At 40.8% G+C, this 25,205-nt stretch overlaps 2 protein-coding genes across 2 annotated transcripts in view; both read right to left on the bottom strand.

Moving 5' to 3' along the window:
* Nucleotides 1-25,205, bottom strand: part of TAFA4 (TAFA chemokine like family member 4) — a 165,566-nt gene that overhangs the window by 102,217 nt on the left and 38,144 nt on the right. Inside the window, exons 2-3 of the mRNA XM_045529665.1 lie at nucleotides 19,946-20,081; nucleotides 12,696-12,811 (exon numbers count right to left, since the gene is read on the bottom strand). Of these exons, the coding sequence (XP_045385621.1) occupies nucleotides 12,696-12,810 (115 nt within the window). The 5' untranslated portion in view covers nucleotide 12,811; nucleotides 19,946-20,081. The remainder of the gene's footprint in view (nucleotides 1-12,695; nucleotides 12,812-19,945; nucleotides 20,082-25,205) is intronic.
* LOC123623018 (elongation factor 1-alpha 1-like) lies at nucleotides 14,962-15,636 on the bottom strand. Its single transcript, XM_045529664.1, has one exon. The coding sequence runs from the start codon at nucleotides 15,606-15,608 to the stop codon at nucleotides 15,120-15,122; it is 489 nt and encodes a 162-aa protein (XP_045385620.1). The 5' UTR covers nucleotides 15,609-15,636; the 3' UTR covers nucleotides 14,962-15,119.

Raw genomic sequence — 25,205 nt, 5'->3', positions numbered from 1 at the left:
GCCAAATCTAGCAACCTGTTAAGAGACAGGCAATATAAAAAGATGTAAATTGAGATAACAAAAAGTTAAAATGTGGGAGGGAGAAAATTAAAGTGTAGAATTTTGTTTTTCCTTTGTTTCTTTTCTTTGTGATTGGTTATTATATGTCTAAAATAACTTGTTATATCTATAAGATGTTTTCTGTAAGCCTCGTAGTAACCACAAAGCAAAAACCTATAATCAATACACTAAAAATAAAAAGCAACAAAGTAAAATATACTGCCAGAAAAAAATCACTTAACCACAAAGGAAGACAGTAAGAAAAGAACAAAGGAAAAGAAGAATTACAAAACAAGTAACAAAATGGCAGTTGTAAGTCCTTACCTGTCAATAATAATACTGAATGTAAATGGCCTAAATTTTCCAATTAAAAGATATAGAACTGATGAATAGATAAAAAAAAAAGAACAAGACCCAACTCTATGCTGCCTATAACAAACTCACTTCACCTATAAAGACACACATAGACTGAGAGTGAAGGAATGAAAAAAAAATTCCATGCAAATGAAAACCAAAAAAGAAAAGTAGGAGTAGTTATATTTATATAAGATAAAATAAATTTTAAGTCAATTCAGCAACAGGATATAAATATAAATATAGATGCACGCAACACCAGAGCACCCAAATATATAAAGCAAATATTAATAGATTTAAAGGGAGAGATAAACTGCAATACAATAATAGTAGGGGACTTCATACCCCACTTAGTAACAAACAGATCATCCAGACAGAATATCAAGAAAGAAATATCAGAGTTAAACTAAACTCTAGACCAAATGGAACTGACATTTAGAGAACATTTCATCCAACTATCACAGAATACACATTCTTCTCATCAGTACATGGAACATTCTCTAGGATAGACTATACATTAGGCCACAAAACAAGTCTTAACAAATTCAAAAAAGCAGAAACATATTAAGTATCTTTTCTGGCCACAGTGGACTAAAACTAGAAATGAACAGTAAGAGGAACTTTGGAAACCATACAAACACATGGAAATTAGACAACATGCTCCTGAACCATCAATGGGAAACTAAAGAAATTAAGAAGTAGATTTTTAAAATTCTTGATGAATAAAAATGTAAACGAAACATACCAAAATCTACAAAAGTAGTCCTAAGAGGGAATTTTATAGCAATAAACACTTACATCAGAAAAGTAGAAAGATTTCAAATAAACAACCTGAGGGAACTAGAAAAGAACAAACCAAACTCAAAATTAGTATAACAAAAGAAATTATAAAGGATCAGAGAATAAATGTAATTTAGACTAAAAATAATACAAAAGATCAACAAAAGGTTGGTTATTTGAAAAGATAAAATTGATAAACCTCTAACTAGGCTAACTAAGAAGAGAGAAGACCCAAACAAATAAAATCAGAAATGAAAAAGGAGATATAACAACTGATACCACAGAAATAAATAGGATCATTAGAGACTACTATGAACAACTGTATGTTAACAAATTGGAACACCTAGAAGAAATGAATAAATTCCTGGAAATGTACAACCTACTAAGATTAAACCATAAAGAAACAGAAAACCTGAACAGACTATAATGAGTAACAAGATCAAAGCAATAATAAAATGTCTCCCATCAAAGAAAATCCCAGAACCTGATGGCTTCACTGCTGAACTCTACCAAACATTTAAGAAGAACTAACACCAATTCTACTCAAACTATTCCAAAAAAATAGTTAAAGTGGAGGGAATACTTCCAAACTCATTCTACAAGGAGAGTATTACCCTGATACCAAAACCACACAAGGACACGATAAAAGAAAACTTTGAGCCATTATCCCTGATGAACATAAATGTAAAAGTCCTCAACAAAATACTAGCAAACTAAATACAACAACATATTAAAAGATCATTCCCCATGATCAAGTAAGATTCATTCCAGGGATGCAAGATGATTCAACATATGGACATCAATAAACATGATACATCACAGTAACAGAATAAAGGACAAAAAACATATGATCATTTTAGCAGACATTAAAAAAGCATTGAACAAAATTCAGTAACCCTTTATGATAAAAACTCTCAACAAACTAAGTATAGAAGGAACGTATCTCAAAACAATAAAGGCCACAGTAAACGTCGTACTGAATGGTGAGAAACTGAAAGCCTTTCCTCTAAGATGTGGAACAAGACAAGGATGCCCACTTTCACCACTTTTATTCAACACAGTACTGGAAGGCCTAGACAGAACAATTAGGCAAGAGAAAGAAATAAAAGTCTTCAAAACTATAAAGGAATAAATCAAATTATTCTTATTTGCAGATGACATCATCTTATATTTGGAAAAACCTAAAGACTCCACCAAAGAACTGTTAGAACTAATAAATGAATCCAGTAAATTTTCAGGATACAAAATCCATATACAAGTATCAGTACCATTTATATACACCAACAGCAAACGATCTAAAAAACAAATGAAGACAGCTGCATTAGCTACAAAGAATATAATATAACTAGGAATAAATTTAACCAAAGATGTGAAAGATCTCTATAAGGGAAACTACAAAACACTGATGAAAGAAATTGAAGAGGGCACAAAAAAAAACTGGAAAGATATCCCATGCTCACAAATTAGAATAATTAATATTGTTAAAATGTCAATACTACCCAAAGTGACCTACAGATTCAATGCAATCTCTATCAAAATACCAATGACATTCTTCCCAGAATGGAAAAAACAATCCTAAAACTTATATGGAACCACAAAAGACCCCAAATAGCCAAAGCAACCCTGAGCAAAACAAAGCTGGAGGCATCACACTACCAGACTTCAAAATATACTACAAAGCCATAGTAAGCAAAACAGCATGGTACTGGCATAAAAACAGACACATAGACCATGGAACAGAATAGAGAACTCAGGAAAAAATCCACGCATTTACAGACAACTCATTTTCAACAAAGGTGCTAAGAACATTTATTGGTGTAAGGGCAGTCTCTTCAATAAATGGTGCTGGGAAAACCAAATAACAAAATGCAGAAGAATGAAGCTAGATTCCTATCTGTTACCACATGCAAAAATCAAATCAAAATGGGGATTAAAAACTTAAATCTAAGACCAGAAACTATAAAATTACCAGAAGAAAACATTGGGGCAACACTTCAGGACACTGGACTGGGCAAAAATTTTTTGAATAAGACCTCTACAGTGCAGGCCACAAAAACAAAAACAGACAAAAAGGATCACATCAAGCTAGAAAGCGCTGCACTGAGAAGGAAGCAATCAACAAAGTAATGAAACAACCAATGGAATGGGAGAACATATTTGCAAACTATGCATCTGGACAAGGCATTAATCAACCAGACTACACAGGGAATTCAAATCGACGTTAACAAAAATAATCCAGTTTAAAAATGGGCAAAAGATCTGAATAAACATTTCTCAAAAGAAGACATATAAATGTCCAATAGGTATATGAAAGCAAGTTCAACATCACTAATTATCAGAGAAATGCAAATCAAAACCACAATGAGATATCATCTCACCCCAGTCAAAATAGCTTTTATTGAAAAGACAAAAATAACGGATGCTGCCAAGGATAAGGAGAAATGGGAACCCTCATACACTGTTGGTGGGAATGTAAATTAGTACAGCCACTATGGAAAACAGTGTGGAAGTTCCACAAAAACTGAAAATAGAACTACCATAGGATTCAGCAATGCCACTGCTGGGTATATATCCAAAAGAAAGTCAGTATATCGAAGAGATATCTGCATGCACATGTTTACTGCAGCACTATTCACAATAGCCAAGATACGGAGGAATCAACCTATGTGCCTATGAATGAATGAATGGATCAAGAAAATGTTGTGTACATATACGCAATGGAGTATTGTTCACCAATAAGAAATGATGAAATCCTATCATTTGCAGCAACATGGATGGAACTGGAAGTCATTATATTAAGTGGAATAAGCCAAGCACAGAAAGATAAATACCACATGTTCTCACTCATATTTGGGAGCTAAAAAAGTGGATCTTGTGGTGGTAGAGAGCTCATTGGTGGTTACCAGAGCCTGGAAGGATAGGAGAGAGGGGAGACGAAGAGAGGTTAAAGTACAAAAATTTAGTTAGATAGAAGGAATATGATCTGGTGTTCGATAGTATACTAGGTAAGTATAGTTAGCCATAATTTGTTGTATAGTTCAAAATAGCTGGAGAAAAGGAATTAAAATGTTCCCAACATAAAGAAGGGGTAAATGTTTGGGGTAATGGATGTCCCAGTTGCCTTGGTTTGATCATTACACCTTGTATGAATGTATCAAAATATCACATCTACCCCTAAAATATGTACTAGTATGTATTAATATTAGCAATAAAAAATAAATAAATAAATGCATTAAGTTCCAGGCGTAACACCAAATCCTTTACGTGAATTATCTCATTTAACCCCACAAAAATACTTCAAGGAAAAGGAAACTGAGGCTCAGAGAGATGAAGTAACTGTGCCCAGGTGCACACAGCAAGGGATTCACAGAGCAAAGGCACAAGCATTTGGATTTCATGTTAAATACATGCTTCCCAAAGCACTTGCCAATTTTTCAAAATAACTTAAACAGCTCCCAGGTAAATATATTTACACTATTTGCTTAGCAGATCTCTTTTCATGGAGAGCACATGGGTGAATATCAGCCCTATCATTCCAGGATCATCACCAATTCTAAAATTAACAGGGTTCAAACTCAGGTTTCAGTGACTTACAGAAACCATCCAGGTTCTGTTGTGTCACTCCCCTGAGAGGCATGGATGTGGCTCATTAGAAAACAAATTCAAGATCAGTGCAACATCAAGTAGGAGAGAGAGGCTAATAACCTCGCTCCCACCTGGAGAGATCAAACAATGTCATATTTGTTTTTCCAGGAAAAGACAGACAGAGACACACACCCTGGGCAAGCAAAATGTTGATCTAGCCATTCTGTGGATGTTTCAAGTTTCTAGATGGCATCCTAAAAGCACACTAACTAGAAAAGTAATAAATGCTGATTGTTGCTCTCTGCCTTTAAACATGGGCATTATTCCCTATGGGATATGTTTAGCTGGCAATAGCTCAAACACATAGAATACCCCTAGGTAGAAAGCACTGTCCTCTACCGGGCAATGCTTACTTGAAAGCCTGTAAAATGACCGCAGGACACCTGGAGGGAGGGCAGAAATTAGCAACATGTTCACAAGTTCACTTCTTCTAGCTCAAAGCTAGACAGGCTTTGAAAGCTCCTCTTAAAAGACATGCCTTCCCCCATCTCTTACCAACGCTCTCCAAATAACAAATAAGACCTTCCAAAGCAAATAAGACTTTCCGAAGCCTGTAACTGTGTTTGATTTTGGGGAAGAAGACACACATCTTGACTTTGTACTCCTTCATGCTCAACCTCGTTCAAATTGTTCAGATCTCCCACACCCCTGAATTGCTGGTATTTATTTCCAGTAGCTACGCAACGTCAGCGATGAGCCACAGAAAAATTACCTGCTGCTAACAACACGGCGGGTATTCATTTATTTCATTTCGGGGCCCCTATTGTATTTTTCCTGAAACAAATTTCTCTATTGTTTCCCTTCTCTGGGATCCCGTTCCTCTCTCTAGAACAGGTAATAAACAGGAAAACAGGGCCCAGGTGAGACAACCCACCATCTTCAGGCCCTGTTGGACTCCATAGTTTGTATCTGATTTCAAACATTCCCTAAAACGTAAGCACTGATGGCACACGGCATTAAGCGTTCAGTTGTTTTTAACTATACCAAGCATAGTTGTCTCACAATAAATTAATCCTTTTTAATGGATTTTTAAATGTCCCTTCAATATGATTATTTCCAGCGTGCTATTCTGAGACCACCATCTGGGCCAAAATATTTAAAGCATCCAAGCAACACCTAGCAAAACATAACACCTCATTTTTCTTCCTGCTCCATCTACACCCCTCCTGTTTCATTTGACAAATGATTTTATTTGCCTTATATGGAACAAAAGATTCTGATTTCCTTGTATAGCACTGACATACGGATGAGATATTGACCCGTGGCTTTTTACACCCCAAACTGTAGGCTTCGTTTAGATAAGCCTAAGTGCACGGCTGGAAAGAAGAAAAAGGAACTTTGTTCTCAAGGGTAAGGAGAATCTTTTTCCTAACTACCCGGAGAACTCTTCAAAGACTGTTTGCCTGTTCTGCCTCAAAGACTGAAAAAGGGGAGGGCAAAAAAGCTTGCTCTGCCAGGCGGGATGGCTCACAAGCTCATTTAAGGAGCTGAAATTCTTCACTCCCGTCAGTGAGACAACCCTTTCTTCCCACCGAAAAGGATGCAAAGCACACTCATTTGTCAGATGTTTCGCAAAGCTGACCTTGCCGATGGCATTGGGACTTAAACTTGCAGCCAAGGAGATGAAAAGAAGCAGAAAATTAATACCTCATATAATCTGCTCCTTTCCCTTCTTATTAAATACTGAGATTATGATGAGCCCATGAAGATGGCACTGGAGAAAAATAATGTGGGGTACAGAGCAGGTCAATAGAATCCCTCACGATAGAGGCTTTTAGCATCCAGGCATGGCCGCACCGGAGCAAAAGGAGTATTTGCACAGCGTTTCTCAGGAGGTGGGGACAGAGGTCACCTTTACGGTAGGGGGGGGGGGGAATATACCTCTCCTCAGCCGAACCATGGCTCTGTCACACTGAAATGGAGACGCCTCACCACTCGGATCAAACTGCACCTGGACAAGAGCTAGAGTCAAACTTCCAATTTTCTTTCTTCTAAAGCAGTGGCTCTGTTCTTTGGCTGCAGGTCTGAATAATCACCAGGACAGCTGTTAAACAGCACAGGTGCCTGGGCTCCACCTCGTGAGATTCAGATGAAATATAGCTCTGCGGGGCCTCGTGTTTTTTTTAGCATAAAAGCTCCCCCAGAGAGAGAATGAAGTGAACACCATTGCAAGGATGTCCCTTCTCCATCACTACCAAAACACAGGCTCTTCAGGCCACTCCGTAATCCTTTCTTTTGCTTGTTCATAAAATAAGAGCATGTCATTATAGAGCTGCCCACACAGCAATACACCTATGCATTGAATGAAGCAACCATTCATTGGGAGTGGGGCAGGAGGAAGGCAGGCAGGGAAAATTATGGGAGAAACTTTCGTTGCGTTTCACTCCGGTGGGAAAATGCCCACCATTGGTGAAAATAAGCTCTCTAAGTGGGCGACTTTAAGACTTAATGACAACACCATCACACACACACATTCAATTTCAAATTATTTTTGCCACTTCCCTCTCCCGAGAAATATGCTCTTGAAGAGAATGCTCACATAGGCAGTTCATCGGGAAATGGAACTGTCTGTCCATTCTTTATGACTTGAGGTTACAAACCCCACCTACCTGGCACTTTTTATAAACTTGGAGGAGGAGGAGGAGGAGGTGGAGGAGGAGGAGGAAGAAAACAAAACACGAAAGAAATTAAGTCAAATAAAGAGAACTGAAAACAGTGTGCCCTATAACTGACCCATGAAAATACAAATAACTCATAATTCTAATCTGTAAGGAAGCAACATCCTATTTATTACAGTAGGATCTGCCCACATGTGGCTACTGAGCACTTAAAATATGCCTAGGCCACATATTGAAATGATAATACTTTGAATATATTGGGTTAAATAAACCATATTAGGGAAATTAATTTCAGCTGTTTCTTTTTACCTTTTTAATGTGGCTATTAGAGCATTCAAAATTATTATTGCATGGCTCTATTTAGCTATTCTAAGCCTTGCCTGCCCCCTAGTGTCAAAATTTAGGCAATGCAGGCAAACCATTTTTCAAAACCATCTGTGTCAGTACAATTCATTTCAGCCTTCGAAGTACAAAATAGCAGCTTGTACATGCAGCTTTATCATCTTCACAAACAATACATCACATTTAAGCCTCACAAAGAAATTCCCACAGTAGAGTTTATGTTACCCACTCAATTGTTATTTTTGAAAGAAATAGAGGTTTCTGATAGAAAATTAAGGCTAAAATAGTCAATCCAGAGTATCTGCAGGGTTCCTACAAATTTCAGCCATTATAGCAGACAGAAACACGGGCCCAAACTTGGAGGCAATGCTTACTCTTCAAAGAATTTATCCAAAGTTAAAAATAACATAAGGCATCAAAACGCACAATCACAGCATGCCTATTTTACATTATCATTTATAACAGAGAAAACAGAAAACCTAAACTTCCATAAATTTAAACAGTACGGAACCTCTATGAAATGCAAAACATTCAAAAGGAAAAGGAAGTGTTCATAAAGATGACTAGAATTTATTGAGCACGTAACCGCTAGGCAAACACAGTTCTTGGCATTTTCCAGACAGTAACAAATTGAATCCTTATTGCAACTCTATGAGGGTTATTTCTATTATCCCCATTCTATGTAAGAAGAGACTGAGTCCCAAAGAGGCTTTACAGTTCACCCAAGTATGAAAGGAGGACCGAAACAAACCTGAAGCTCAAGCTGCTTACTGCACTGAGTAATAAAATCCTTTGTCCTGACCCAAGCATCTCATATCTTCTGCCACCATCCATGGAACTATGGCTGGCTAACCTGCTGGTTTGCAAGTAGGGTGAAATCCTAGGCCCTTCACAATTCTTTTTTTTTTTTTTTTTTTTTTTTTATAATATATATTTTTTTATTTCAGCTCATCATGGGGGTACATAAGTTCAGATCATATACATTGTCCCTGTCCCGCCCATCCCCCCGAGTCAGAGTCCCAAGCGCGTCCGCTCCCACTCTCCAGACAGTGCGCCTGGCACTCGCCATGTATTCATACCTCGATCCCCTCCCCCCCCACCTCCCCGGGTCTGCACCCTCAAGCATGACCATTCCCCAGAGGGTGCGCAATGCACTCGTCATGTAGGCATACACCCATCCCCTCCCCCCACCCCCCCATCCCAGTCTGATATCCAATTGGTATCCTTCCCTGATGTACATTTAGGTGATGATCAGGGAAACCAGTTTTCTGGTGAGTACATGTGATGCTTGTTTTTCCATTCTTTGGATACTTCACTTAGTATAATGGGTTCCAGCTCTCTCCAGGAGAACCAAAGAGATGTCGTATCATCGTTATTTCTTATAGCTGAGTAGTACTCCATGGTATACATATACCACAGTTTACTAATCCATTCGTGGATCAATGGGCACTTGGGTTGTTTCCACATCTTTGCGATTGCCCTTCACAATTCTTGACACCTACCCAGCTCCCAATCAGTGAGCCATTCTCTCTACAGCAGATTTAGCTTAAGGCCAGCAAGTAAAAGGGCTCTTAACACCCCCCGGGGTCACTCTGTCACCCAGATTGCTGAAGTTTTTATCTCCTCCTGAAGGGTGAGCTAAAACCTTCCTCTTCATAAAAAACACTCTTCATTCTAGTCAGCTTTTTAGAACAATGAAAGACTTCTCTTCAAACCCTGAAGGCATTGATCTTGTCTTCCTATGTATGCGCACAGCCTTCCGCCATTCCTTGAATGTGAACCTTTCCAGACTCCCCCATCTGGATGCATCCAAATACAAAAATAGCTACCGTTGACCGATTGTTTATTATATGCTAATCCCTTTGCCTACTTTTTCTTATTTAGTCAAGCCAAGAACCCCGCATAAGGCAGGCACATGCATCATTCCATTTTTAACAAACGATGAAATGGGTTCTGAGAGGGTAAGTGGCATGATGCACGAGGTCACACAGTCGGGATGTGGCAGAGCCGGGATTATGTTTGACTCCAGCCCCTCAACACTTGATTTGCTCTGCTGCCTCGTTTCCACGTGTGCCCCAGGTTTTCGGGGCCTTTACACCCAAACAGATATTAAATAATCACCAGGCACCACGGCATTTGGTGAAATTGAAACACCACAGGCCAGGCGAGGTGGCTCACGCCTATAATCCTAGCACTCAGGGAGGCCAAGGCGGGAGGATCGCTCGAGACCAGGAGTTTCAGACCAGCCTGGGCAACAGAGGCAGACCCCATCTCAACCAAAAAAAATTTAAAAATATTAATTAGCCAGGTGTGGTGGCCGGTTGGTAGCCCCAGCTACTTGGGAGGCTGAAGCAGGAGGATCGCTTGAACCCAGGAGTTCGAGGCTGCAGTGAACTAGGATCGTGTCACTGCATTCCAGTCTGGGTGACAGAGAGAAACCCTTTCTCTAATTGATTAATTATTTTTTTAAAGTAGCTATGATTCTATAGTTAAAGGGGAAAATTTATATTTTTAAAATGTCCAAATATTCCCAAGGATAAATCTTAAGAATGTAGGTGCTTTGTGTCCCAATCCCATCATGTATACATCAGATGAAACTTCCAAAAAGATCCCTGAAAGATTAATTCCACACGAATCTCGAGTTTCTGAAACTGCCTTTCAGCCAACATCTTTCCACTGCGCTACATTTGCTGCCCTCTTGTGGGGAAATGATGCTATTACTACTTACAGGAAAAAAAAGAAAAAAGAAAAAAAAAAGGAACAAAAGAACAAATTGCCAGTTGAAGAAATAACAGAATAAACCCTGGCTTTCTTTTAAAAGAAACGAACCTGCCAATTGGCCCCTTCGCCTTTTCTATGGCTTAAAGCTACACAAGTCCCATATGTGATCTCCTGCTCAATCATTATGGCAAACAGAATTTTAAAAACAACAAAAGCGGTCTTTTGTGTTTTATAATTTCTTAAAAATACTACCTCTGGACTCTCGTGGCATTTCATCCATGTGCCTTCAAGAAAGATTCCTACTACCTATCCTGTGAAAATTAGATGGGATTTTTTTTTTAATGATTGAACTAAAATTGAATCTTCAATCTACAGCTAACACCCAACTCCCCAAATTGTGGGTAGGCTCCCAGCTTCTTGCCCTCTGTGTCTACCTTAGACAGATGGGTGGAAATGAGGCTGTAAAATACCTCCTTGTTTATAGACAACAAGCCACTCTCCTGATCTAAGCCATGAAAAGCATGCAACAAACTTCTAACTAGGGTTTCCTAGTGCTACAGTTCCTTTAATTGGCCAGCACTCGCCACAATGCCTTTGGGACAGCGTCAGGAGCCTTTCTGGCCACTCAGACACCGGCTTCTGTGGTTAGCTCTCTGCAATACACGCCTGCCGTGGGCTTCCTGTGATACCCCATAGTGGGGTAAGGATCTGACCCGAGTTGCTCAGCATCTCAGCGCACAGCCCCCGACTGGTTCTGATCATTGAGTTCTTCATCGGCTGAGCACCAAACTGGGAAGAAAATGCCACAAGGCCACTGCAAAGCTCATGGACTTTGTTCTCCTGAAGGTCATTAGAGAAAATTTATAGCATGGAATGGGAGTATTCAATGGCCCCACTGAAATGCTTTGCCCCGTAAACCAACCTGACTCTTGACCCCAAACAAGAAAAGAGATGTATATTAAATAGATAAGATTAATGACCTCAAACACTCTATCCTCATGAACAAACTCATCAAAAGATGCACAGCACAAGAACCAACTAGCTGTGGGCACTTCACAGCAGCCAAATGCTATTGATTTTATGCTGATTTGCTAAAACTTCAATCATTATTTTTCTCATCTTCTTTGAACTATCGCTTGAGGAGGGAAAATTGAGTTGTGAAGAGATTTTAAAAATTATCCTGAGCCTAAATTTACAGCCAACCTTAAGATAGCAGAATAATGGAGTAGAAAGCATGACATGTTATATATCTGGGGTGAGGATATCTCATGAACTTCCATAGACAAGACATTTTGGAGGGAAACTTTGTAATTCTGACACATACATGATTTAGGGTTCAAGCTTCATTCTTTCCCCAAGAAGTCAAAACATTTCTAGCACCTCCGTACCTCAAATTATCACAGCTGAGACAGTAAATTAATTATTTTGTGACAAGTCCACTGATAAATATAAATTATTCAGGAAAACACCATTCACTAGGGAGTTTCCAAGTCTGTGTCGCTTTAAATGTATTCATAATAAAGAAAGGGGGCTAGAAATACAAACACACACAGACATACAAATAAACTGCTTCTTAGTTGATGGTTTTAATCTTGCCTTTAAAGATCAGCAATGCATACACATGAGTTTCACTAGAAATTACCAGAATGACTGCCTCTAAAACTTTAGACACATTTCCATTTTCGGTACCATGAAAAAGGTACCACAGCTTTTTTTCTCTTTTCTTTCTTTCTTCTTTGTTAAAATCATTCAGCATCTTTTCTGCACAAATCTCAAGAGTCTTATATTATCTGAAATTCCCTTTGACTACATCCCTATATGTGTTAACAGAAGATTATTAATAAAGATGTTCTACCTTCTAAGGAAGAGTGAATAGACAGATATACACATACACACACACAAGAGCTGCTGGTTATCTGGGATTCTTTTAGAAAAAGCACTATAAAAATAGAAATGTACTCAGGAAAGGAAAAGTTTTTAAAAGCCTGGAAAATATCTTTAAAAGATGTCCAGGGTAACACCCCTTAAGCACCAAACCATCGAACTACATTACTCTGCCGTATTTCGTGTTTCCTCTGGTCATTTACACACCACCAAAAGCTCTTGTCAATTACCTGCGTCTAAAATGCAAACTCTGCAGTTTGGAAGGTTTTATTAATTGATCTCAGCAGCACGTAATGAGCTGAAAGGGCTTACCTGCATGTCCCCGGAGGTGCTGGCTTGAGGCGGACATCAGCTTGCAGCACACCATTAACACATAGGCCAGGAAGAGCCAGTGCGAGGGCAGCAGGGACTTAGCGCAGACTCGCATCCTGGGGAGAAAAGCAGCCGGCATCAGTGAGGGCTGAGCAAGGCCAGGCTCCCCGGCCAGTGCCAACCTGGCAAGGCAGGAGAAAGCAGGGGCAGATCCTCAGCACTGGACTTCCTCCCTCCCTCCCCCCAAGACAACAGAAGGCCAATCACACCTTATCTGCACCAAGCATTTTCAATAAACACCTTTTATAATTAAGAGTTTTCCAAGTTAGCACCAATGAGAAGTCTATTTCTGAGTCCCCAAGGGGTAGCTCAAGTTGCCCTGATAGAGCGTAGGCGGTTTATTCTATTCCATATCATGAAATGTAAAAGCAACACACTTAGAGCTGGATTCAAATAAAATATACGTGGTTTCCACATCTGAATCCATGGAGATTTTGCACAGGGGGCCAGGGAACTTTCTCTTGGTTTTTCTGACTCTATATGAAGTCCCTGGGGTCTACAAGACTGGACTCATAGTTTATTAAACCAATCTCAAAGTTTGGTGAGGAGTATGGACAAGTAAGGGGGAATATAAAATAAATTTCACTTCATAAGATACACAGTATCAAAACAGTTGCTCAAAGGTAATTCAGTTCACAATACGGTTGTATGGTCTATTCTAAAACAAAAAGTATAGGCCAGGCACTGTGGCTCACACCTCTAACCCCAGTGCTTTGGGAGGCTGAGGCAGGAAGTTACCTTGAGACTAGGAGTTCAAGACCAGCCTGGGCAACATCTTGAGACCCTGTCTCTACAAAAGATTAAGTTCAATTAAAAATTAGGCAGGCATGATGGGACATGCCTGTAGTCTCAGCTACTTGGGAGGCTGAGGCAGGAGGATCACTTGAGCCAGAAGTTCAAAGTTGCAGTGAGCCATGATCATGCCACTGCACTCCTGCCTGGGTGACAGAGCGAGACCCCATCTCTGTGGGGGGTGGGGGGAGGGGAAGTAAATAAAAAAGGAAAGTATCAATAACATTATTCCCAGCCCTCTCATTTTCTGCTCTTTTTAACATTATAAGGGAATTAAATAGAACTTGATTAACTGTTTTTGTTTGCTCTCTTTTTTTTTAATTAACTTTTCAAGCAAAGTCAGAGCATTTGGCATTTGGAATTCCAGTGATATTAGGTTCTGCCTTGCACATGGCTCACAGGTATCTACTGTCACCACAATGGATAAAAGGAACCCCTTTTTATAGATGCCAAATGTCCAAGCACTCACGGGCAGATGATAAAAACATGGCACATGAGGCTGATGCTCGCATGGGTGACGCTACAGGGAGGCTCCTGAGAAGTCCTCTCAGGAAGCATCTGCAGCTGGCAGAGACCTGCAGTGCCTCTAGGACAGCCCCAATTCCCTGCTCAAGGGAAAGGACATCGCAGCCTCAGGGGACCTGCAGGCCCACAGCGCACTCCCAGGCACGGCCACTGCTGCCAGCTCGCTCTCTCTCCGCAGCCTCTCACAACTTAGTCAAACAGATCTTGTTAAAAAGATGTATTGTTCATTGATCTGAGACTCAGTCTGCTTTGGAAGCAGCCAGGCCACGACGAGATTCTAAGACCATCTTTGAAGAACTCGGTGGCAAAGGTTAACACAAAGCATTGGCTTCTTTTTGCTCTTTTAAACAGTTTTAAAACAGTTTTAAAGTGCTAGGTTTGGCCATTTGTTACGCAGCAATAGAAAACTAATATTCCATTTATCTGATCCCTGATGATCTTTTTTCGGGCCACTAATTACTACAAACCGAAACCACGGTGCCTGATGCAGCCTGCAAATATGTTTTGTTTGCTCTGCACCGTGTTTTTAAAACAAAGTGAATAGTTGCCAAATTATAAAATGTGCCGACTGCATATCAGCATCCAGCTTCTCTTGAAAAACTACTCCTGACATCCCTGGGCTTACATTTCAGTACAGGAGTAACAGGCTGGGTAGTAGCAGCTGCCCCAGGATGGGTCTCCACATCCCCCTGCCCTGGGCCCAGCCAGCCCTGCTCATTCACTCACAGCCATTTGTTTTTTTGTTTTTTGTTTTTTTTTTCTCATTAAACTTTGTTTTAATGGGTCTCAAAATTCTGTGACAGATTTTTGGTCAAGTTGTTTCCATTAAAAAGTACTGATTTTAAAAACTAATAACTTAAAACTGCCACACAAAAAGAAACAAAAGTGGTCCACAAAACATTTTCTTTTCCTCCTGAAGGTTTTACGATGCATTGTTATTAACAACCAGTCTTTTACTATTAAACTTAAATGGCCAATTGAAACAAACAGTTCTGAAACTGTTCTTCCACCGTTTAAAAGTGGGGTGGCAGGTATTAGGGATAATATTCATTTAGCCTTCTGAGCTTTCTGGGCAGATTTGGTGACCTTGCCAGCTCCAGCAGCCTTCTTGTCCACTGCTTTGATGACACCCACAGCAACTGTCTGTCTCATATCACGAACAGCAAAACGACCCAGAGGAGGATAGTCTGAGAAGCTCTCGACACACATGGGCTTGCCAGGAACCATATCGACGATGGCAGCATCACCAGATTTCAAGAATTTAGGGCCATCCTCCAGCTTCTTTCCAGAGCGGCGGTCAATCTTTTCTTTCAGCTCAGCAAACTTGCAGGCAATATGAGCTGTGTGACAATCCAGTACAGGAGCATACCCAGCACTAATTTGGCCTGGATGGTTCAGGATAATCACCTGAGCAGTGAAGCCAGCAGCTTCCATTGGTGGGTCGTTTTTGCTGTCACCAGCAACGTTGCCTTGACGAACATCTTTGACAGACACATTCTTGACGTTGAAGCCCACATTGTCCCCACTCACAGCCATTTGAATTTTTGATCCTTGGGTACCAGGATTACGCCTTTGCAACAATCACATTAATAACTGATCTTGGGGTTAACAACTGGGATTATTAAAACATTATGTGTGAGACAGACTACCCCACTAAAAAAAAATTCATTAAATATGGAAACCTCTGTGCTTCCCCAAAATTATATAATTGATAAGGTCATCTCAAAATCCTGTAAGGCCCACATATTATTTCTCTGCCACCTTTTGAGCTGCGTCTAAAGTTTCTGTCCCCTTCGTGTGTGTACGCTGAGGTGGGGGAGATGGAAGACACGCTTTGAGAAATTAAAACACACACAAGCCCTTCAAGACAGAGAAGTCCAATGTTGCTGTGTAAGTTCAGAATGCTTGGAATTTCTAAGGCAAATTACCACACTTAGAAGTTTAAAACAACATAAATATAGTATCTCACAGTTGTTGTCAGTCAGGAATCCAGCATGTTCTAGCTGAGTCCTCTGCTCAGGGACTCACAAGGCTGAAATCACGGTTGTCAGTGGGGTGTGTTCTCATCCAGAGGCTCGGCTGGGGAAAGGTCACTTCCAAGCCCCCTCAGGTTGTCAGCAAAAGCCATTTCCTTGGGACTCTCTGACTGAGGTCACAGTGTTCTCGCTCACGGATCCTACAAGCTACATTCATACCTCTGCCACGTGGCCCCCGGCATGCTCCTTCTCAGTTTAAATCTCTTCTTCCAGCAAAAGCCCACTCCCTTTTTAGGGCTCACCTGATGAGTCAGTCCCCCCACGATAATCTCCCTTTTGATTAACCCAAAGTCAATTTATTTGGGGCCTTAATTATATCTGCATAGTCCCCTCAATTTTGCCACACAGCCGTGACTTAAAGGCGTGAACCCCATCGTAACCACAATCCCACCCACACTCACAGGGAGGAGATTAAACAGGGTGTATGCACAAGAGGGTGCAAATCTGGGGTGCTGATCTAGAATGCCGTCTACCGCAATGGACGAACAATCCATTTGTAAAAGTTCATCCATGGACAAAGGTCCAACCACGTATTCAAGCCATCTATTTGGTCTGTGATTACAGACGGGTTAATCTCAAGAATTACATCACTGAAAACAGACCACGGAAGAATACATCACCAAAAGGCAAAAGCACTGTCCCCTGCTGCCCTGTCCTCCATTCCCTCTCACCGGCATCTCCCTGCTCAGTCCAAGTACCCACCGTCTACCCTCTGAAACATGAGCACCCTTCTGAGAAGCTCAAGTATAAGTTCTTCCTTCTCCTTGTTAAAACCATCCGATTCAACCTAGTTCTGAAATTCACCTTCTTGTTCTTAATCCAACTTCTAGATGCCCAGGTCTCCTACTTGCTTCTTAACTCTCCGGCCCTCAGCTGGGTGTCAGTGAACCATGTTCTCTGCTTAATGGTTTGGCTTCCCTATCTCTATGTACAATGGCCCCCTAATCTACAGACCCCAAAGTCAGACTGTCTTTCAAGTGAGCTACAATCTCTCTCATCTAACCTACAAATGAAATTCAGTTTCTTATTTTTTTTTTTTTTTAAGAGACAGGGTCTCGCTCTGTCACTCAGGCTGGAGTGTAGTGGCATCATCATGGTTCACTGTAACCTCGAACTCCTGGGCTCAAGCAATCCTGTTGCCTCTGCCTCCTGAGTAGCTAGGACTACAGGCGTGTGCCACCATGCCCAGCTAGTATTTTTATTTTTCTAGAGACAGGGTCTTGCTATGTTTCCATCTTTTTATCAGTTCCCTGTATCACCTAAACTCATCTGAATGGATTTCACTAAATTTGGAGAGTATATTTAGGATGCTCTGAGTCACAAAAAGCAGCTTGCCTGGGAAGCTAACTCTGAGATGGAAATTGGCAAGCAGGAGATCTACTAAAGAGTGCTCTTGGGATCATCGCCTGTAGGGGGTGAGCGCAGGGGAAGGGAAGAAGGCAGGACAAAAGGAGGAATAGGCCTCAGGTAACCCTGTGGACAGTTCCAAAGCTGGAATGCCCCTTCCTCGTGGTCCCAAGTTGGGGTTAGGGGCCAGGCCTTTATACTTCCATATTGATCATTCATTGGATATGAGGTGCCCCCAAAAGGAGGGGTTGTTTGGGCAAGGTAGGTCTTTCAGTTGACAGAAATTCTCAGAGTGGGCTGACAGCTGGCAGGACCCCAAGAGTTGAGGGAATAAACCCTCTGTTCCTGAAGGGGGAATCTCGATAGGGCATCATAGCATCCACTGCTGTCCACCTTCAAAAAGAAGATTCCATGGCATATACATAACTGACTTTGTGGGGCAGTGACAGTCATCCTTAAAAGCAGACCCATCCTCTGAGGTATAACAAGCCCTTTCCATGTTCATTAAAATGCGATGGAAAGAGGTTTCAGATATGAACTCTTTCCAACAACCCAGCGCCCCCAACCCCATTCCTATGCCCCCCACCCACAGAAGGCTCCAGGGAGTACTTTGAAAACCACTGGAATAATCCATCCTCTCAGAAATGACCTGAAATGCCACTATACAATAGACTCCTTTTTTAAATTTTATACTCCAATTATTTTTCTATTTTTGTGCCAATCTCCTGCTTTAACCTAAGGAACCTAGCAGCTTTATAATATAACAAAACAAGAAACTGAAATGTCTAATATGCAAAATAAGTAACAATAAGGAAACTTTTTGGCCTGTAAAATTAACACAAATCTTTAAAATAATGTCCGCTATTGGCAATAATTGAATGAAATATCTCTAATACAACAGAGAAAGGGTTTAACTTGGTACAATTATACACTGGTAGATAATGTGATATGTGTCAAATGTTTACAATGTTCGTATCCTTTAATCCAGCAAGTTATTTATAGGATTTAACCCTAAAGAAATACCCAGAAATACACTGGAAAAATTTGCTACTGTTTGTACTATTGAAAATGGTAGTATTGAAAATGATCCAAATGTCTAACACTATGGGACTGGTTAAATGAATCATGACATAGCCATGAGATGCAATGTGCTTCAGCTGTTAAAGTGATACTGTAAAAAGAAAAAGAAACAAATTTGGGGTTTTTTTAGAGACAGAGTCTCACACTGTCACCACAGCTGGAATACAGTGGCTCAATCATAGCTCACTGAAACCTCCAACTCCTAGACTCAAGCGATCCTCCCACACCAGCCTCCTGAATAGTTAGGCCTACAGGTTCACACCACCATACCCAACTAGTTTTTCTTATTTTCTATAGAGATGTGGTCTCTCTATGTTACCCAGGCGAATCTTGAACTCCTGGCCTCAAGCAATCCTCCTGCCTTGGCCTCCCAAAGTGCTGGGATTACTGGTATGAGCTACCATGCCCAGCCTAAATTTTTTTAAAAATTCATAAACTCTACTCTATTCTAGCTTGGGCCTGTTTTGCTTTCAGATCCACTCATTCCCCTTCCCTGTACTGAGGGCTGAGGGGACCTAGGCTGCATTTCCCAGGCTCCCACATCAGCTAGCTGGGCTCAGCCAACAGGAGGCAACAGCTAGAGCAGGGAGGGTAGGAGAAAGGAAAAAGCCAGGCTACTCCCTGCCTTCTCTGTCTTGGACAGAATCTATGCAGTGGCCATTACTCCTCCATGGCTCTGGCTCCTGCCAGGAAGGCCCAACTATGGTTCCAGCCTCCACTCAAGGTCCCTTCCTGTAGGCACTGCCAAATCCTACTTCCTTAGTCCCACTGGCCCAGAGACGGTAGTGGCTTTATGCAGTTGCTACTTCTGGGCTGCCCCCATAACTTCTGGTTGTCTTCTCTGACTCTCCTATTGTATCTATAGCCAGTTCCCTAAATTCATTTCCCTCTCTTCCGTATTAACAGAATGGTTTATGTTTTCCTGGATGGATCTCAACCACCAGCCCCTTAAATCAAAAGTCTCAAGGGCAGACATTCCAAATCCCAGGCCATGATCCCCAATCCATCTTCTTCTTACATGGACAGCTCTATGTACGAGGTTCCTGGGTGAGTAACAGCAAGTTCCCAGTCCCTCAAACAAGTATTTACTTAACAATAGCTATGATCTCCCAGAGAAACGCCAGGGCAGAGTGGTGGGAGAGTGGCTGGAAAGTTATTCATCGATAATTCTATATTTACTCATCTTTTTCCCTACTGAAAGCCAGAGCACTGCTTTGCAAACTGAAATAATTTCATTTCAAAGATGAAAGCTAAATTTAAAAAAATAATGATTCCCCAAATTCAAAAAAAAAAAATCTATGTAAAAGCAAGCTTTTAAAAAGGATCAGCAACTCTAGAACACTCCACTTTGCTTAATTCTCAATACTCTGTAAAGATATCATCTCTAGGTATCTGTTAAAATGATATTACCTTGGAGACTTCGTAAGATTTGGTTCCAGTCAAACACAATTATTCCAGGATGTATTTCAGAGTGACTCCAAATTCCCATTTGTAGCTAGAACCAATCATTTTTGCAGTTCCAAAAAGTTATCTTAGTTTGAAGGACCTATGTTTAAAAGGTAAAAAAATAAAACAGGAATCAATTAGCATTTTAACGTTGCAATGAAACAGATTTCCAGTAGCAAAATAGTGGGTTTTACCATGTTGCCTGTAGTTTCAGGCAAATGGTAGATGGCCAAAAATATCCATATTTGTAAAGTGTCCTAATACTGAAGGGAGGAAATACATAGAATTCTACAGCCATTAACTAGCCACGTATTAGCTAACAAAATATAGTTTTAAAGAAGTTCCCTCGGCAGCAAAGGCATTCAAAATTTGATAGAGGGTCCCAAACCATTCAAGATGCATAATTTCACCCTCCCATTACATTGACCATTGGACAAAAACAAAAATTGGAGATAATCTATTCCTAAGATGCACAATTTGCCCAAGCTCATAGAGCAGTGGAAAAGCCAGCATGAAGATCCAAATTCCTAGATTTATGTGATAAAAACCTGAAGATGATGCTAGACAACCAAACAAGGTTGCTTTCTGAAAAATGTTCATGGGACAGAAAGTCTTTCCAATATAATCCACTGTATCAAAATATAAAGAACATTTGTGACTACCATAGTTGACAGTGAAGACCCTTCCTCAACACACAGACCTAAGACTTTTCTACTCAGTGAACACATTTTTAAAAGAAGGGCTCATGATTCTAAAGCAAAGACATTTTAAGAAAAAATGGAACATGAAACTACACCATTTTTAATGTTGCTAGTTAAATACATCTGTCCCAATGGTGGAGATTAGAGAAAAATAATGATATGTATTAGTAAATATTAAAGTTGCAAATCTAAAAATGATTTTTGAAATGCTGTATCATTACTTTAGAATCCTGTAGAACTCATTGCAAATCCACCAACAAGCACAACTGAGATTTTTCTTTCCGTTAAAGAACCTGAAGAATCCACAAGTTTGATTAAAGAACACTTTAGGTGATAAACTTGAAGACCCATCCCTCTGGGGCTACAGAAGAGAGAGTAGGCTTTGAGTAATTAGTTCAACAAGAGGGAAATGGCTTTTAATAACTGTATAAATATGAGTTGCTCAGAAAAAACAACTTGAAAATGTTCAGCTCCCAGATCCTCCAACTTTATTAAGTATGTTTGTCCTTCTGTCCACCCAAGGGCACGATGTGACCTTCTGCTATCAGAAAGAACTACACAGCATAATTTATCAGAACCCATCGTAATGAACTCCCCACATATTGGAAACCAAAATGACCTTTCCTGGCTAATATTTATCCTGTTTTCTTCACACAAAAGGAACCACTGGGTATTCTTTTCTTCAATTCATTAAAAAACAGATCCATCAGTGAAAAGAAATATGATCTAATAGTTCATTTTACAGACAAGGAGCCAAGAGTTTAATTCTAGGCTGAGCAGTTGCTCATTCAGTCAGATTTTCCCACAGTGTAACTCAGGCACTTGCTTAAAAGGATTAACTCTTTCTTGACATATCTTAGTCCATTTTCTACTGCTACAACAGAACATGTGAAATTGGGTAATGTATAAAGAAATCTGTTTCTCAAAGATCTGGAGGCTGGGGAGTCCAATATCAAGGGGTTGACGTCTACTGAGGACCTTCTTGCTGCATCATCCCAAGGTGGAAGGCAAAAGGGGAAGAGAGCACAAGAGAAGGCCAAACTCGCTGTTATAACAACCTGTTTTCACTGTAAAGAACCCACTCCCTCAATAATGACATTAATCCATTCATGACGGCAGAGCCCTCCTGGCCTAATCACCTCTTAGCAGTCTCACCTCCTAATACCATCACATTGGCAATTACATTTCAGCATGAGTTTTACAGAAGAACATTCAAACCATAACATTAAACCCCTTCCTCCCCTCAAAAAACTCCTGTCCTCCTCACATACAAAATATATTCATTCCATCCCAAGGGCCCCAAAAGCTATAACTTGTTCCAGCATCAACTCAAACATCCAAACTCTCATCGGAATCAGATATGGATGAGACTCAAGGAAGAACTCATCCTGAGGCAAATTCCTCTCCAGCTGTGAGCCTGTGAAATTAACAAGTTATGTGCTTCCCAAATGCAATGGTGAGACAAGCATAGGGTAGACATTGCCACGCTACCCTATGGGAAAAACGGGCAAGAAGAAAGAGGTAACTGGTCCCGAATAAGTCCAAAACCCAACATGGAAAAAACATTGTCTTAAAGCCAGAGAATAATCCTCTCTGACTCTATGTTCTGTATGCGGGGCACAGTGGGGCAGGGGTTGGGCCCCCAGGGTTTCAGGCAGCCCTGCCCCTACGGCTTTGCTGGGCTCAGTCCACCCAGCAGCCCTCATGGCTTCAAGTCTTGTGTCTGCAGCTCTTCCAAGCCAGAGTTGTGCACAGGTAGTTCTGCAGTTCTGGGGTCTCTGCGGTGACCCGCTATCCACTAGGCATTGTCTTAGTGGGGGCTCTCTGCGACGTGTTTCTGCTGGGGCCCCCAGGCTGTGCAATACAAACTTTGAAATCTGAATGGAGGTCACAGTGGCCCCACAACTCATGCACTCTGTGCATCTGAAGACCACGACCACCAGGACGCCACCGAGGCTTACCACCTGTGCCCTCCAGAGCGGCACACAAACCACCTAAACCCATCTGAGCCACAGCTGGGGCCACTGGGCTGGAACTCAGGGAGCTGAGCCACAGGGCAGTGAATGCTGAGTGACCACCTCTCTGAAAACCTTGCCCTCAAGATCCTAGCTTGACTCAAAGATCCTGAAATGCCTGTAGGGTCATTCTCCCATCGTCTTCAGAGCAACACCTGGCTCCCTTCTCTCTGCATTAATCCCTTTAGCAAACTGACTCCTGACCGCACACCCTTAGTATTCTCTCCCAATCCCCATGTTTTATTCTTTACATGGTCAGGTTAAGAGTTTTCCAAATCTTTCCATTCTGCTTTCCTTTTAATTATAAATTCCACTTTTAAATAATTTCTTTCACTTATTTTAACGTAAGCAGCCAAATACAGCCATGCAGCAACTTGAATGCTTTGCTGCACAGATATTTCCCCAGATATCCCAGTTCATTGCTCTTTTTTTTTTTTTTCCACCCTCGCCTCTCCCCTCATTGCTCTTAAATTCCGCTTTCTATAAAGCCCTTGGGCATGGACACAATTCAGCCAAGCTCTCTGCCACTTTAAAACAAGGATGGCCTTTCCTCCAGTTTCCAATACCTTGCTCCTCATTTCTATTTGAGACGTCCTCAGAACCACTTTTCCTGTCCACATTTCTACCAACATTCGGATCACAACTAAAGTCATCTCCAAGAAATCTCAGACTTTACCTACGGCTATTCTCGTCCTCTGAGCCCTCACCAGAATTGCCCTGAATGGTCCACTCACAGAAACACAGGCTGTCTCCCTATTCACTTCTAAACTGCTCCAGCATCTCCCCATCACCCGGTTCCAAAGCTGCTTCCACATGTTTCAGGTTTGTTATAGCAACAACCCTACTGTCTGTGCCAACTTTTTGTCTTATTTTCTGCTACTATAACAGAATACCTGAAATTTGATAGCTTATGCAAAATAAAGAAAAAAGAAATGTATTTATCACAGTTCTGGAGGCCAGGAAGTACAATATCAAGGTGCTGGTATCCAGTGAGGGCCTTCTTGCTACATCATCCCATGGCGGAAGGCAGCGGGGAAGAGAGTGCCAGAGAGGACCAAACTTGCCTTTGCAACAACCGGCTCTCATAATAACGAACCCACCCCTGAGATAATAACATTAATTCCTTTATGAGGGTGGAGCCCTCATGACCTAATCACCTTTTAATGGTCCCCTCTCTTAATACCATGGCAATGGCAATTAAATTTCAACATGAGTTTTGGAGAGGACATTCAAACCAGAGCATGTCACTTCTAAACTTCAGTACCTTCAAGATCAATAATTTTGTGCCTGGCACCAAAGCATTTACTTGTAGTCATTTCATTTCTCTCTCTGTTGGTCCCAACTACAACACAGTCCTTTCTACCAGTCTGCTTCAAAAGTCATTTGTTTTTAAAGAGTCTCGGTGTTCTCAATGCTCAAAGGCATTGCCTGTATCCAGATTAAAAAAACTTCTTTAGAACGTGTACGGTCATTCTCAGAATGAACTCAAAAGACTCAGCGTTTGGATGCTGGGCTATATTTTTCATCTTTCGCCCGATGTGTTGGTATCATGCGGAGACAGTCACTCTTCTACTACAAAAGAGCAGAACGCCTATTTATGTTTCCTGGTACCAAGAAACTTTGAGGTTCCCGGGCAGAAGAGACTATTCTTCAGATGTTTAATTTATTTCCATGTTATACAAGAAAGAACTCTGCCTGCACTTGATTTCTTATCAAGGAAAATAGTGAGGCTGTACCCATTTTCTTTCTCGATCTACTTGCCTACACTATTAGTGGGGTGAATTATTCTTTCAGAATACGCTCATTCACTTGTAGGTAAGCACCCTCAGAACACCTCCTGTGGCATTTCTCCTGCCACACTCACCTCCTTCCACATGGGACCCAGCATCACGTGTCCCCCCTAATCTTCTCATTCCAAAAATCAACAATGATAAAATATCAGCTCCTCTGAAAATCAGAAGACACAGTGACCTTAAACCTGGATCTAATCATGAGGAAAAACAAATTCGAATTTGAGAAACAACCTGCAATGTAATTTCTCTGTATTCTTAAGAAGGGTTAAGGTCATGAAAGACCAAAAAAATAAAATAAAATAAAAGCCAGAGGAACTGTTCCAAAGAAAGGAGAGAAACATGGCACTAAATGCATCTGTGATCCAACGTTGGCTCTTTAAACAGGAAAAATACACATACACTATTCTCAGAATAAACCACGCGCATACACACACACACACACACACACACACACACACACACACACAGCCATAGAGGACATCACTGGGACAATTAACAGTATCTTGTATCAACACTAAAATTCCCGATTTTGATCATCATACTGTGGTTAAGAAAGAAAAAGTCCTTGTTACTAAAAAATATACCCTGAAATATTTAAGAATAAACAGGCAAATATCTCCAAATTATTTTCAAATGATTTTGAGGAAAAAAAAATGGGAAGGGAAGACTAAAGAAAGAAAGAGAGGGCAGGAGGGATGGAAGGGAAGAAGGGAAG

The sequence above is a fragment of the Lemur catta genome, chromosome 18, assembly GCF_020740605.2.
Source record: "Lemur catta isolate mLemCat1 chromosome 18, mLemCat1.pri, whole genome shotgun sequence".
Taxonomy (NCBI): Eukaryota; Metazoa; Chordata; class Mammalia; order Primates; family Lemuridae; genus Lemur; species Lemur catta.
The sequence above is the reverse complement of the archived record's forward strand: the minus strand, read 5'-3'. Positions and strand labels throughout refer to the sequence as shown.